Source organism: Procambarus clarkii, chromosome 88 (assembly GCF_040958095.1).
Source record: "Procambarus clarkii isolate CNS0578487 chromosome 88, FALCON_Pclarkii_2.0, whole genome shotgun sequence".
Taxonomy (NCBI): Eukaryota; Metazoa; Arthropoda; class Malacostraca; order Decapoda; family Cambaridae; genus Procambarus; species Procambarus clarkii.
In genome coordinates, this window is record NC_091237.1 from 19321054 (window position 1) to 19337989 (window position 16936).

General features: G+C 42.4%; 1 protein-coding gene across 1 annotated transcript; it reads right to left on the minus strand.

The window, feature by feature from the left end:
- Positions 1-3231: 3231 nt before the first annotated feature.
- Positions 3232-16663, minus strand: LOC123745711 (mucin-like protein 3). Its single transcript, XM_045726526.2, has 2 exons — positions 16515-16663; positions 3232-4294 (listed from the first exon to the last, which is right to left on the minus strand). Exons 1-2 carry the CDS (start codon positions 16661-16663, stop codon positions 3232-3234), a joined length of 1212 nt encoding a protein of 403 aa, XP_045582482.2.
- Positions 16664-16936: the final 273 nt, after the last annotated feature.

Genomic DNA, 16936 nt, shown 5'->3' on the forward strand with positions numbered 1-16936 from the left:
AATTCGGGTGTGTTAAAGGTCTGGGTGTCGTTAGAGGCCATTAACATGTCCCTGAAGTGAGGTGGGAGATGGCGCTAGTGAGAAATGAGGGCTAATTAATGAGATGGAAGAGGCTAATTCAAGATATATTCGTGCGTGAAGAGTGTATATATATATATATATATATATATATATATATATATATATATATATATATATATATGTATATATATATATATATATATACATATATATATATACTATTTGTATTTACTATTTGTGTCTGTTGAATCGAGCTATTAGCTCTTGGACCCCGCCTTTCTAGCCCAATATATTTTTCTTCTATTACCTCTACTACATATGTTTCTCTTTAACACACACACACACACACACACACACACACACACACACACACACACACACACACACACACACACACACACACACACACACACACACACACAGGAAGCAACCCGTAGCAGCTGTCTAACTCCCAGGTACCTATTTACTGTTACGAAGGCACCAGTTTTCACACCGCTTAAAATGTTAATTTGCATTGTTGCATTTTTTTCCCATTACGGGAAGATATAGCAATGCAACACAAAAGGAATTTATTTCACCGAGAGATGTGTTTGTAGTCACACATGAAATTGTAGACGCCAATAAATCCGTCCTTACAATAGAGAGGTCTTGCCTTATAGGGAGGTAACGACCAGGCGTTACCTGGAGAGGTCAGGTCGTGCAGGTGACCTTGTAAAGCTCCCGGTGACCTGTGCAGGGTGCATACTGGTCTCGCCTACAGCTGTAGTTAGGTCTGAGTACAGACTGAGATTTCTAATCTCAGTCTGTACTACACCTCACACTGCCATAAAACGAGGAATATTTCTCTTTGAAAAACATATATTACAGAGGCATTATCTCTGAAATTTGTTACCCTTCGAAATGAACTTTATATTTTTTCTAATTTCACCTCAATATTTATCAAACTTTTTCCACGAAAAAGTATAAAGTCGGTAACTTTTGATCTCACAATATCATCTTGCTCTTTACCTAGAGAGTAATCACACCTACGTGACTGAATTAGTGAGAAAATTTAGTAATTTTCATTTGAAATTTTCGAATGATTTAACAAATCATTTGAAATTTTCTCATTGATGCAGTCACGTTAGTGTGATTACTCTGGAGGACGGGCTGGATTACTCTCTGTGTATTGACAGAGAAGCATCAGAGGTAGAACAAGTCCTGGATGACAGAGCCAGAGTTCATAGGAGGATTGTGTGATAATCCTGTTCTGGCTTCAGTGGAAGCCTCAGGAAATCCTTGTAGGTTCAGTAGAAGTCTCAGGAAATCCTTGTGGGTTCAGTAGAAGCTTCAGGAATCCTTGTGGGTTCAGTAGAAGCCTCAGGAAATCCTTGTGGGTTCAGTAGAAGCCTCCGGAAATCCTTGTGGGTTCAGTAGAAGCCTCAGGAATCCTTGTGTGTTCAGTAGAAGCCTCAGAAATCCTTGTGGGATCAGTAGAACTTCAGGTTGCAATCCTTATACCATGTCGTGGTCTAGTCGCTAGAAGCGTGTGTGTGTGTGTGTGTGTGCGTGGGGAACACCCACCGCATGGGGGTCGAACCCCTCAACACTGCTCCTACGGATTTTCTCATCTTGCTCATTAGTAATCCTCTTTATGGCTTGATATTTAACCCCCCCTGCACATCCCTCCCCTTCCCCCTGGCGCTACGTCTGACCTGGGGCAGACAATCACCTATGGCAGCACCTTTGGCAGCACCTGTGGCAGCCCCTGTGGCAGCACCTGTGGCAGCCCCTGTGGCAGCACCTTTGGCAGCACCTGTGGCAGCCCCTGTGGAGAATCTTGCATCTATATATGGGTTTTGCCAAAAGAAAGATCTATTTTGAATCTCTCCAAAATGCTCATTCCAACCAAGCATATTTTTTCTATTTGTTATAAGAGGAACAGTCTATTTTTTCCCGCCTAAATAAACACTGACATATCAGATGGAAAAAAATGTGTCATTGAGACTGTTCTGTTGCAATTTACACAAAGTTATTGCAGGGAATTTCATTTTGCAGAAGTCACAATAACGTGGCTGAAGATATGTTGACCAAACCACACACTAGAAGATAAGGAGATGATGACGAGGTTTCGTTCCGTCCTGGACCACGTCGATAATGGTCCAGGTTCGACTTGATAACGGTCGAAACGTCGTGGTTGTTGTCTCTGCCTCTTCTGGCATGTGGTTTAGTCAGGCAATTGCATTCGTTATTTCAGTATTGTAAAGTTATCAGTTAACTCAGCAGGCATTTCACCTTATCCAGGTCAGCAACGGTGGCCTCCTCCCAGTTTAGACGCGTTCCAGGGAAGATTTCTGTCACTGGAATCAACAGCAATTTTTGGAATGCTGAGGTATACTGAAGCCTTCCTTCATGTGACACCCACTACGGGCTCACCATAGCCCGTGCTACTTGCCCCACTCCTGTGCCAGGTAAGTTACAGGCTCACCATAGCCCGTGCTACTTGGAATTTGTTCCGAGTATCTGAATCTATAACAATATTCATGTGACAGGAAGGTGGCCTGACAGGCTGTCACCACCTCTCACACTGACACACGTCATTCACACTGACAGACGTCACTCACACTGACAGACGTCATTCACACTGACAGACGTCATTCACACTGACAGACGTCATTCACACTGACAGACGTCACTCACACTGACAGACGTGACCAGTTAGATCACCATCAATGAGATAGTGAATCATGTGAGACCTTTCTCTCCTAATCCCTCTGATGGAAAGCTAAATTAAGCTAATGTTAAATTCAACATTAATAGCGGCATTATGTAACTTGTAAGGCTACACTGACCAACATTAGAAACAATATACATCAGGAACCGAAGGCCAACACTGATTTACGGGTAACAGAAGTGGCACGGGCTATTCATGCCCGTGCCACCTCTTGGGTGGCTTAATCTTCATCAATCAATCATCACTGATGTGGGTTCCCAACATCACTAGGACGCCATCTTGCAGCATTCCCACGAGGCTCCACATTCATGCTTATATATACGTATATAAATGCAGTTTTCCAATTTGCATATGAACCTGTCAAGATCCCTAAGATAACAGTGACTATTGACTTTGTCCCGTCTTGCAGCTGGTGGGCGTTCCATCATGCAGCTAGAGTGGTTGTAGTTCGAGGCCTCCAAGAATCCCAGCTTTGAGTGGAAGGAAGAAGAAGCCGTTCACAGCTTTGCGTGTTCGTATACGGAGTGTTCGGAGTGTTCTCGGAGGTACGGAGTGTTCGGAGTGTTCTCGGAGGTACGGAGTGTTCTCGGAGGTACGGAGTGTTCGTAGTGTTCTCGGAGGTACGGAGTGTTCGGAGTGTTCTCGGAGGTACGGAGTGTTCTCGGAGGTACGGAGTGTTCTCGGAGGTACGGAGTGTTCGGAGTGTTCTCGGAGGTACGGAGTGTTCTCGGAGGTACGGAGTGTTCTCGGAGGTACGGAGTGTTCTCGGAGGTACGGAGTGTTCGGAGTGTTCTCGGAGGTACGGAGTGTTCTCGGAGGTACGGAGTGTTCTCGGAGGTACGGAGTGTTCGTAGTGTTCTCGGAGGTACGGAGTGTTCTCGGAGGTACGGAGTGTTCTCGGAGGTACGGAGTGTTCGTAGTGTTCTCGGAGGTACGGAGTGTTCGGAGTGTTCTCGGAGGTACGGAGTGTTCGGAGTGTTCTCGGAGGTACGGAGTGTTCTCGGAGGTACGGAGTGTTCGTAGTGTTCTCGGAGGTACGGAGTGTTCGGAGTGTTCTCGGAGGTACGGAGTGTTCTCGGAGGTACGGAGTGTTCTCGGAGGTACGGAGTGTTCGTAGTGTTCTCGGAGGTACGGAGTGTTCTCGGAGGTACGGAGTGTTCGTAGTGTTCTCGGAGGTACGGAGTGTTCTCGGAGGTACGGAGTGTTCGTAGTGTTCTCGGAGGTACGGAGTGTTCTCGGAGGTACGGAGTGTTCTCGGAGGTACGGAGTGTTCTCGGAGGTACGGAGTGTTCGGAGTGTTCTCGGAGGTACGGAGTGTTCTCGGAGGTACGGAGTGTTCGGAGTGTTCTCGGAGGTACGGAGTGTTCTCGGAGGTACGGAGTGTTCGGAGTGTTCTCGGAGGTACGGAGTGTTCTCGGAGGTACGGAGTGTTCTCGGAGGTACGGAGTGTTCGGAGTGTTCTCGGAGGTACGGAGTGTTCGGAGTGTTCTCGGAGGTACGGAGTGTTCGGAGTGTTCTCGCGAACTATCGGTGCTTTTCAAGTACTTGCATATTTTAACACTGAAATTTTCAGGCCAGGGAAAGCATATGACTTTTTAATGTATATATAAGCTTTGCAATATTCAGTCAAGCCCGTTTAGAATCTTTTTTTTCAGAATTATTTTGCATCATTTCTTTGATTTTACTCAATATGAAAATGAGTTTAAAATTAATTTTTGTTTTTTGTTGGGTATTGAAACGCGTTTATTGAATTGTTTGTATAAGTGATTTAGAACTCGCCTAATTGTGCTTGCGGGGAGAAGAGAGGGGGGAGTTGAAATTCGGCTCTTGGGTCCCGCCTCGACTGTCAATCTACTGATGTATAGGTTCTCCAGCCTATTGGGTTCTTGTCATTAGTGAGCCCTAGCTGTGTCTGGTTACTGGTGACAGGGTGAACAACCCAGCGGGTTTTCTTCCTATTGGGGAGTGTTGTACATGCTGCTATGGCGGTGTGGCAGTGCCAACTCACAAGATGAGTGGCACTGCCCAATGACCTTGCCCCTAGGGGCAAAATGTCCAATTACTTGGGCTGGACGGTAGAGCGACGGTCTTGCTTCATTTGGGACGGCGTTCAATCCCCGACCGTGCAAGTGGTTGGGCACCATTCCTTTCCCCCGTCCCATCCCAAATCCTTGTTATGACCCCTTCCCAGTGCTATATTGTCGTAAAGGCTTGGCGCTTTCCCCTTGATAATTCCCTCCCTCCGGTACAAAATTAAAAATATTTAACGTGGGAGAATGTTCCCTTTATGGGTCAAAATCTATAATAACATAACTTACTGTATCTTTTTGTATTAAGTGTGTAAGGAAATAATATAGAGAAAGGAACTTGGTGGCTCAGCGGGCCACGGCCGGTGTAAATAGTTTCATTCTCTTGATTTGCCACTCTGGGGAAAAAAAAAAAGTCATCCTCCAGAGTTAGCCGGAAAAAGTAAGAACCCAAGTAACCTAACCTAACCTATTGAAGTCGATGCATAGAAAACGTAGATATCTGTGAGCTGTAACTTATTTTTTATGTTCGAGTAGAGTATTTGTAACGCTGGTTACCACAACGTACGCAATGTAACCTATTAGCTTAGAGGACGGGGTCGAGTGTCCGTGACGCAGCTGTTATCCGTCTACCGTAGTGTTGCTAGAGCGGAGACGTCTACTTGAGAGTATCTACCCCAGATTGGTGGGGAGGGGGAAAGGGAAGGTGTTATGTAATATCTACCTAACCCCCTCCACCCCCCCCCCCCCCCCCTGACGGCCGACGAGGCCTAGATATGTCCAGTAAACACCTCATGCTTGCACTTGTGTTATGAGTAGACAACACTGCCATTACTGCCAAACTTGTTTACAAAAAAAAAGTAAATCATGAAACAGGTTATATTCTGCTCTGGAATTTATTTTTTTTTGTCAACCAGTTTTTTTTTTTTTTTTTTGTAGTCTGCGTTCCAAAGCAAGTCAATCATTATTAGGCAATTTTACAACTTGTCAAAACATATGTTTTGTGCTGTCAGGAAGTTATAGTTTTAGTGTGGGATGGCTTACCAGGTGTGCATGTGGGTATTCGCCTAGTTGTGCATGCGGGGGTTGAGCTCTGGCTCTTTGGTCCCGCCTCTCCAACCGTCAATCAACTGGTGTACAGATTCCTGAGCCTACTGGGCTCTGTCATATCTACATTTGAAACTGTGTATGGAGTCAGCCTCCACTACAACACTGCCTAATGTATTCCATTTATTAACTACTCTGACCCCTCAAAAAAGTTCTTTCTAATGCCTCTGTGGCTCATTTGGGTACTCAGCTTCCACCAGTGTTAAATAATCCATCTTTTTCTAACCTGTCAATGTGTGTGTGTGTGTGTGTGTGTGTGTGTGTGTGTGTGTGTGTGTGTATGTGTGTATGTGTGTATGTGTGTATGTGTGTGTGTGTGTGTGTGTGTGTGTGTGTGTGTGTGTGTGTGTGTGTGTGTGTGTGATGAGAGAGACAAAAGTGGGAACCTCTGCTCTTATTTCTCTGTAATTACCATGTCTAAATCTAAAATTTATGGCATTACAAAACCAAAGTTAACACTTGTTTCTATTGAAAGGTCGGAGTTCCCAGCAAATATAATACTCTTGATAGACGCTTAAAAAAAGGAGGAACACTGGATAACATAGAAGAAAGGAAGGAGTAGAGACTAGGGGGGGAACTGGGATTACTAGGAATAACTAGGATTAACTGAAGATAATTAGGATAATTGCTGGGGAAACAGGCGAACACGGGGATATTATGATAACTCAAGTCAAAGGAATGAATAATCGGTATAACTAACGATAACTGGAGTAATAACTGAGGAACAGAAGAACTGAAAATAACTAGGGAAGGGGGGGTAAAGAAGGATAACTAGGGACCGGAACACTGAGATAACTGATATATAGTGGGAAACAAAGGATAACACCTGGATAACTGAACACTAAGATGAAACAATGAAGAACAAGAGAACACTTTAATAACTTCAACTGCATGAAAATACATCCAATATTTGATACAGAACGACTGAATACTTGATTCTATACTGAACTTTATTTTTTACTTGAAAAAACACTCAAATTCTCATTAAGTAGATTACTCTAACAAAAGCTTTTGATTCCACTAAACACTAGTAATTATATTTCTCCGCCGCGTGCAGTATTTCAGAAGCTTTGCCATTGCAAAGCTTGACCCAGAAGTTGCATACACCTTCCTACAAATAAAGTTCATTTATTGGCAGCTTGAAGCTAGTTTAACAATGGGTATGTTCTATTATTTTGGGCAGTGGCTCGTACGTCAGGCTGCGAGCAGTCGTATTGAACAGCCTGGTTGATCAGACCGGCAACCAGGAGGGCTGGTTGGGGATATTGATCCTCGAAATCATCCACAGGTAATCCTGTGAGTGAACTCCCATCCTTCCATCAGGAAGAAGACCCACTGGACACCTCTCTGTCTCATGTTATAAACATGTACACTTAACCTAACATGTTAAAAATCACGACCTTTTACCCTTTCTCTTCACTTCTAACATTATCAAGTAAACATAAAATTACTCATAATTTTACTGTCTCTTCCATCTGTTATTCAACTTGAGATTTAAAGGGGCTCTGAGACTCACTATACGATGCACTTGTGGGGTATTGTTGATATAGCGTCAAGGTATAGCTATAGGCACGCTATACAAATGGTTAACACTCATCAAATGTTGATCTCTATTCTGTAGATTCAAGATTCGGGACCCCAGAGCAGACCCCCTAAATGACGTGGCTGACTCCTCTGCTTTGCAGACGAGGAGTCACAATAACGTGGCTGAAATATGTTGACCAGACCACATACACTAGAAGGTGAAGGGACGACGACGTTTCAGTCCGTCCTGGACCATTCTCAAGTCGATTGTGAATGGCCCAGGACGGACCGAAACGTCTTCGTCCCTTCACCTTCTCTCCTCTTGTTCTGCCAACTTTGATTTGATTTCCAGGCCACGAGACCAAGCAAATTCTAACGATTGGGCACAGATTCAAAATGGTCTGTGACCTCTGCACGCACCGTCACTCAGGAGAGAGTCTCCTGGTTATCTTAGCCTGCTGAAAACTGCTGGTGTTTACAGCCGGTAAAAACTATTCTTCTTGATGACTGAACCACATATGAGATAATAAAGAAAAGACGACGTTTCGGGTTCGTCCTAAACCATTATGAATCGACTTGAGAATGGTCCAGGACGGACCGAAACGTCGTCGTCCATTCACTTTTTAGTGTGTGGTCTGGTCAACATATTTCAGCCACGTTATTGTGACTGCTCATCTGCATGTCGTAATAGTCTTGCCCGCAAGAGACAATTTATTTCCCTCTATTTCTATATTTCTCTCCCCCCTTCCGCCCCCTTTAATTACCTCCTATATCTTGCAATTTCCCCCTTTTAGAAAAATGCAAATACCCATATGTAGTGCTACACACATGGGAGTGTGTATGTATTGCGTCAACGTGACAAATAATAGATGATGCTCTGATGGGCTGTGGAAGGGGGGGGGAGGGTGGTGAAGAGGAGATTCCATTCACTTGGGGCACTTAAAAGACTCGATCCGGGGACCCGAGGCGTGTGAGAAGATCCTCCCAAGCTGGCTCATCCATCATGCTCCGTGTATCATTGTATCTTTCTCGCAGCTTCCGGGGGGAAACATGTCTCTCTCTTCCCCTTGACTCAGGGACATTGATCGGATGGATGCTGGAGCATACATATTTATTTTCTATGTCACCCACGATACCCAGGTTTGAAAATAATTGCTAATTGGTTACCAGGGATGGGTAGGCCTTGCCAATTAGATGACAGATCAGGAGCAGCCAATTAGTTGAGAGGGAACAAGGGGGGCTAATCACATATGTTAGGGGCAGACAGAACGTTGTAGTCAGCTTCTTAAGTAGCTCATCAGATTTTTCTGATTTCAAATTTCTTCTGAGAAGACGTAATCAGTTGCCTGAGAGAAGAGTACCAACTTATACGTAAAGGTTCCAACCTATTCAGTACTCCGTTGTCACACTTTTTCAACAAATGTTGATATATGTAATTTAAAAAAAAATATTGCAAGCTTTATACAAGTATTGTATAAAGAATACAATACCTTTCCCCCCCGGGGGGAAAAATATACAATCTATTGAATGCAAAATATTTCCACTGTTACTAGACAGAAATAGAATGTGTGTGTGTTTCACGTATACAACATATAAATACAATGAAATACAACACCAAATACATTTGTATAAATACAATATAAATACAACACAGAGAAATCACAATAGCATGATATATCAAATGAACAAATACACAAGGGCCTTGATCAGGGTTTAACCATGTTATAGTGTAGTTGACTAAGGCGCTTCTTGGAACATCCCCTGCGTAGATTCGAACCCTGATTAAAGCAATTGTGGATTTGTTCTTTTACAATAAAATATATGAAATACAGACATGTAGAAACACTGTGTTGTACTTTCGGAAGATCCTCTGTAATATTGACAACAAATGCATAAGTTTGTCGTCCAGAATGTTAAGTAATACAGCGATTTTTTGTGTTGTGTGTGTGTGTGTGTGTGTGTGTGTGTGTGTGTGTGTGTGTGTGTGTGTAAATATATGAACACGATGTATTGACCAGGGTGAGATTAGCAACATTACATCATGTGTGTGTGATAACCGAATCACACACACACACCAGAAGATGAAGAGACAACGACGTTTCGGTCCGTCCAGGACCACTATCAAGTCGAATGTCTTGCTAAAGCTCCAGGACGGACCGAAACGTCGTCGTCTCGTCATTTTCTGATGTGTGGTTGGGGTCAATACATCTTCAGCCACGTTATTGTGACTCAAATTCTGCTTCTTTTATGTGTAATTTCTCTATAAACTTGTTTCAATCACCACACATGCAGAGACTAGCTGTCTGGCGCGATAATGAGGAACTGTATCAATTCGAGACAATTAGCGAATTCCTATTGTCGAGAATTCGACAGTTGAGCTTTAATGAGCTCCACTCTCTCTCTCCAGTCGCGAGTTTGTATAGCTTTGGTATGATTGATGAAGCTTTGACGGGGTTTATGAAGCTTTAGCTTTATTTGCACCGATTTGGGCAACCCGTCCTCGACTCAAGTCCATTACATCCAGCGGTCGACCCCACAGACGCATTCATAAATTTTAACATGCTGTTCATTCAAAACGGGAATTTTCTCAAGTATAAATTAATATTATAATATATTAGCATATTGTGTATATATAGGCATAGGATAGGTCAGGTGTTTAGGTTCTGTTGGCGATTATTTGTATTTGTAGTACGTGGGTGAAGCATTTATAGCGTTGTGATTCGAACAAAATTCGTCAGTGAAGCACTTGTTCCGGATATGTTCGAACATCAGCAGTTGTGAGTCGTGTGTAAACCGTTTTTCATTCATAAACAAGGGGTTTGGTGGGTGCATGGAATCACTTTTGGATCTTTGTTTGGAGGACGGGCTGGATTTGGGATGCTTTATAGAGCTGTAGTGTGGTTTTTGTGATGCTTTAACAAACCTCGTTTTAAACTTCATAAAGCAGAGTTTCATGAACATTGGTTCGGGTTAGTTTGTAAAGTGTTGCCGTGGATTGTGAAGCTTTGATATGGTTTGTAAAGCTTGGGCGTGGCTGGTTCGTTCTGATTTGCCACGATTTGCATTCCCTAACTTCTTCTTTCAGCGCATTCCTCAACTTCCTTCAGTGATTTCCACTTGTTGACCCCCCCTCATACAGATTTCGAAGTATTTCTTTCCATTTCTCCGGCTTATTCGCGTCTCCAGCTTTCACTTATGTCCTCTTGTCCTACTTTAAAGAGGCTGGCCTTGTTCGGTTTGCCGACTCCTCACAGGGTGTAAGTGTTAAGTGCATACTGAGTGCACAAGGTTTTGACACATGGGGCGCTGAGGTGCTTCTGTGGATACATAATCATAGAGGCGCTGCGGTTATTAATAAGATAAGGCACTATAAGCTGTTTTAGATAGAGCTGAGTTATCAGCTCAACAGTTTTAGTCAGAAATATCGCTACCATTTGTAGTGAACTGGGTATAAGTTAATATAGAAACAGACGGAAAGAGGGAGAGACAGGGAGAGAGATAGACAGGATATCTAGATAGACAGGATAGATACATATGGGGAGAAATATCTCTCCCAAAGGGAAGTTCTCACTAAAAATAATTCACGTTAAACTTAATTGGACGAGAGAGAGAGAGAGAGAGAGAGAGAGAGAGAGAGAGAGAGAGAGAGAGAGAGAGAGAGAGAGAGAGAGAGAGAGAGAGAGAGAAATGAATTCCTAAACTCCAGAATTAATTAGAGACTGTGTGTGTGTGTTCGTATTTTTAAACGAATCATCTGAAAACTGAGTTACGATTTGCAACAGCTTATCTTCGTGTAAATTTTATGTGTAAAATAGCATCTTTTTTTATTTCCTGTTTTGCTTGGTAACTTCCTGAAAATGTTCCTTATTTAATTTTTTTTTCTGAATCGAAAGAAACTTTAGGAGAGATTTCTAATATAAAATAAACTTGTTATTTAAAAGTTTTTATTAAACAGAGAATGATATTCATCTAGTTCCACTAGTCAAATCAAATTAAAGCAAGACTAGATGTGTGTGTGGGGTGTTTTACCGACGCTCAAACGACAAAAGGTTTTTCACCCGCGACAGGGAGTGGATCTACCAGGCTGTTGTGGGAAGCCTGCCAGGGAGTCAGTCATGCAGTCAGCTAGTCAGTCGGTGCAGGCAATACATCTGTTCTTTGATAGACCAAAACTAAAAGGAATAAAAAATCCTTTTATTGATGAGTATTTTTCTCAAAACAGACTTCAAACGCATGTAAAAAATTCTTTGATAAAAGAAAGTATGAATATGTATTGAGAACCGATTATTTTCTTGCATTTCACTATAGATTCTTGGTTGACAGAAGACTTCTCGCGAGGCAAAATTGTAAAGATAGTATCCAGATATAATCAAAGGGAATGTTGTTTCAATCATGCCTTGCTGCCATGTTTAATATATATATATATATATATATATATATATATATATATATATATATATATATATATATATATATATATATATATATATATATATATATATGAATGAATATTTGTGTGTGAACGTGTGTGTGTGTGTGTGTGTGTGTGTGTGTGTGTGTGTGTGTGTGTGTGTGTGTGTGTGTGTGTAGTGTATGTGTGCATAAGTGTACACACACACACCACACACATGTGTGGGTGCATTTTGTGTCTGAAATTTTATACTTGCGAATTTAACAAATAGTGCTAAGAGAATAGTAGAGATTTTCAAGGGGAATTTGAAGAAGTAGCTGCCATGTGCACATGTGTTGCTACACACTGGCCATACGGATACCAGGGTTCGAATCCCACAACAAAAACATAGACTTATACGGGCCCCCCTTGTCGAAGCTACCAGTGCAACCCGTCCTCCTAATAGAACGTCGCATTTTGACGTATTCTCCAAAGCCAGAAATTGTCGTATTAGAAAATGGTAGCGGCTCGCAAAATTGATGTATTGCCCCCGTTTTCTGTTTTAGGTCCTCTGGATCTTAACCCTGATTATCTCCACTACAGCTGTATTACGAAAGCTGTATTTTAAAAATACAGCTCCACATACACGTCAATAAATATGCTGCCTGTTAAATATACACTTATATAACGCTTATAATATATAATAACGATAATACGCTTATCTTGGCGGAAAATTAACTCATAAAACAGTTCTTGTAGCAGTCAAATGGCACCTTTTACTACCTCTTCCCTTTAACAGTAGTGATTTACAACCCCTCCCCTTCAACAGTAGTGATTTACAACCCCTCCCCTTCGACAGTTGTGATTTACAACCCCTCCCCTTCAACAGTAGTGATTTACAAATTCGCAAGAACTGCGCACCCCACACGCCATCACCCTCCGAGCAACAAAGACACCAACGTTACGATTAACTTAATCCACGAATGACTTTTTTAAATTATTGGATTTCAACGTCTTGCACGGCATGTACGCGAGCGCTCTATATACGCCGTGCGGGATTATAGTCTTTAAAACAAGCTCTATAATTGTGCTCTTTTGTAAATGGGTAAAAAATACCGTTGGGTGGCCAGTTTTTGTCGATGTCTCTACACACTGACGCTGAGAAATTACCGATCCTCGATATTGTGGTTATTCGTATAATTTTTTTCTTGTTAGAAGCGAAAATCTGAAACGTAAACGATGTTTGTCGGTTTTGGATTTGTTATATAAAAGTGAAAGCACTGGTCTCTGTCGAGACAGGTGTGTTGGGTATGGTTGTAGTCATATATAGGGCCATATATGTGTTGAGTAGTCTCCAGTGGCAGACTCTAGGTGCAATATTAGGATATCCTCATCAACACAGGAGCGAATAAAGTAATTGCAAAGCTCCAGGCACCTCATGCCAACGGGTCTGAGTATAACAGTCCTTGGTAAGGAAATCTAGGGACTCAGCCAGCCACATTTCACCTATTTAGGTGTAAAGAGGTTGCCATGGGACCCGATTCCATTTTCAAAGAATCAGTGGAACTGACCCTAACCCGCCCATTATGGGCACGTAACCCACAGTAATCACCGTGCAAAGTCGGTTGAGGGTAGCCCCCCCAAGTGTCTGACCTCCAGCTATAGACAGACGTAGAATATATTTTATACAAACGTATAAAATTTGATTTTTTAATTAAAAATTTGTTTTTAATTAAAACAAACTTTTTTAATTAATTTTTTAAATTAAACAAACGTTTTGATTAAAACGTGTTAACTCTGCACTGAGGAAACAGAACAACAGAGACAGAAGGCAAGATACATTAACCAAAGACCATGTCCGTTCCCTTCCTGTTTAGATCACGTTGTTCCCTTCCTGTTTAGATCACGTTTAGTATAAGTTGCATGGCACTTACAGCATCACGTTGCGACGGTTCCAACACCTATCACGCCTTGAGAACTGATCTCTTGTCCAGAGAAATATAAACAGAGACTGCAATTTAATGTGAAATTAAATGTAAATAACGAGAGGGATTAAGGAAGGCTTTCAGAGTCGACAGGCTAGTGGCCTGCAGAGTCGACAGGCTAGTGGCCTGCAGAATCGACAGGCTGGTGGCCTGCAGAGTCGACAGGCTGGTGGCCTGCAGAGTCGACAGGCTGGTGGCCTGCAGAGTCGACAGGCTAGTGGCCTGCAGAGTCGACAGGCTAGTGGCCTGCAGAGTCGACAGGCTAGTGACCTGCAGAGTCGACAGGCTGGTGGCCTGCAGAGTCGACAGGCTGGTGGCACTTTTCAACCACACAAGACATCAATCAAGCATATTCCTCCCTCTCTGATAATAAGATATATACTCTTGGCCCCTGTGTAATTGACTCATTAACTTAAAGCCCCCCCCCCCCCACCACCTGACATTCGACAAGGTGTAGCAAGTCTTACCCACCTCAGGTGTGGCTTCCACTTACCTGCCTTAATCCTGGTAATTAACAATCTCGGCAATCAACCAAAGCTCCCTCGTCACACAAGTTAGGCCCGGAAGACGTGAAATTCTATAAACTTTCTGATTTGCTAATTTGTCAAGAACATATTTTATGAAGATCTAAGCGAGGTTAAATATTGTCATGATAACCCTGAGGTCTAGTGTTGTCTAATGTCTAACGTTCCTAGAAATCCCAAATTTCGATTGGGATATGTATAGGCAATTTGCAAAGTCGTATATTGACATGTTCCTATAGTTAGCTCGGACGTAGAATCGGTAATATTTTTGGAGGCAGGTCTGCATGGATGATCAACTCTGAGAGGGATAGTTTATCCTCTCTCTCTCTCTCTCTCTCTCTCTCTCTCTCTCTCTCTCTCTCTCTCTCTCTCTCTCTCTCTCTCTCTCTCTCTCTCTCTCTCTCTCTCTCTCTCTCTCTTTCTCTCTCTCTCTCTCCCTCTCTCTCTCTCTCTGTCCCAAGCGAGGCGGCTCCTATTTACATTTTACGAATATCATTAACATGTCCAATCTACGTTTGGAAATAATAATCCAGAGATTCCATGTCAGAGATTCTGAGATTCTCGATAACTATTTAACCCATTAACACTCGATAACCCATTAATCCATAATCCTATTCGCCCCCCCCCCTTACAAGAAGGGGGAGTGTAGTGAGAGGTATGTATGGTAAAGATAAACCAAGCACTCATGAACAAATCCACAAGGGCCGTGACGAGGATTCGAACCTACGTCCGAGAGCATCCCAAACGCTGCCTTAATCATTTGATACATCACGCTATTGTGATTGCTGTGTGCCAAGCACTCATATCCATTGAATATTTCCAACCACGTACCATCGGGGGCAACGCAGGCCGATGAGCCATGGATGGAAGCTGAGACCCAAAATGGGTCTTCGAAAAATGGGTCTTTGAAAAATGGGTTTCAATTTTTGGATAAAAAAATTATTTTTGGATGCCCTTCCCACCATCTATCCGATACTAGGATTAAATTCGATTAATTTTATCTCACAATGTATAGGATGCCCTCGGTGACATCACTGGCAGTATTGATCTCTCTCAGTGATGACACTGTCATCATATTGATCTCCCAGTGACGTCACTAGCATAATATTGATTTCTTAGTGACGTCATTGGCATCACATTGATCTCCCAGTGACGTCACTGGCATCATATTGATCTCCCAGTAACGTCACTGGCAGTATTGATCTCCCTCAGTGACGTCACTGGCATTATTGTGATCTCTCAGTGACGTCACTGGCATTATTGTGATCTCTCAGTGACGTCACTAGCATCATATTGACCTCCCTGTGATGTCACTGGCATAATATTGACCACACTTTGACGTCAATGGCATCAATGATCTTCACCATTGATGTGACTTCATCTGGCACTTCAACAGACATATATAGTTAACACCATACCAATCACCATCACCCATACTTGATAGTGAGAACCACTCCGCAGTAAGCATACTCTTCCATGTATACGAAATGTATACGATGTATAGTGTATATATATACTTAGATGTATATCTTACGCTTCATAAGTCAACAAATTTAATAACTCATCAAAAAAATATTTTTAATGTCAATTTTTTTTTTTCTATCTATCTGCTTCCTTTTTTTTATTCGTATTGAGGTAACTAATTTCGATGTTTTGGGTTGGCATTGTTCGGGCTTGAACGATAATTTAGGTTCAGCAACGAATGGTTTCGAAAAACTTATTTTTTATGGTTTTAATTTTTTTTTTTTTAAATTTGGCAATTGTTTGGCTATTTTTTATGGTCGGATTTTTGAGATAATGGTTTGTCTCTCATTCCTTGTTTCTCATTCCTTGTTTCTCATTCCTTGTTTCTCATTCCTTGTTTCTCATTCCTTGTTTCTCATTCCTTGTTTCTCATTCCTTGTTTCTCATTCCTTGTTTCTCATTCCTTGTCTTCCATTCCTTGTCTTCCATTCCATCCCTTCGTTCTATCCCAAAATCATTGTCCTAAAGGCCCTTCCTAGCTCTATACAGATGAACGTAGAGCTTTCACCTCATAATTACCTTCCTTCGCCTACCAAATTGTTTATCTTGCATTCCTTATTCCTGCTCGTCCTTCCTTTTTTTGCATTCCTCGCCCCTTCTCCTCTTCCTTCATTCCCCGTTTCCCTTCATTGCTCCAATCAGCAGAGCTCTGCTAAGGGAATGATTGGACTCTGACGTTAGCCTCAAGGTCCTGCTCACCGGAGTTCAAGTGGGTTTGTTGAGACAATATAATACATCTCAAAGGGATATAGCGTGTTAATGTTATTTTTGTTATCAGTCTCGTAGGTAATGTTATCTTGAGGATGTGCTGGAGGCTGCGGTCTGGGCTTAGTATAGCATCTGCTCATCTCCGAGATGTTACTGTTGCTGTAGAAGCTGTTTGGATTGCTAGTGGAGTTTGCCTTGTGTAATTACCTAAGTGTAGTTGCAGGATGAGAGCTACGCTCGTGGTGTCCCGTCTTCCGAGCACTCTTTGTCATATAACGCTTTGAAACTGCTGACGGTCTTGGCCTCCACCACCTTCTCCCCTAACTTGTTCCAACCGTCTACCACTCTGTTTGCGAAAATGAATTTTCTTATATTTCTTCGGCATCTGTGTTTAGCTAGTTTATATCTATGAC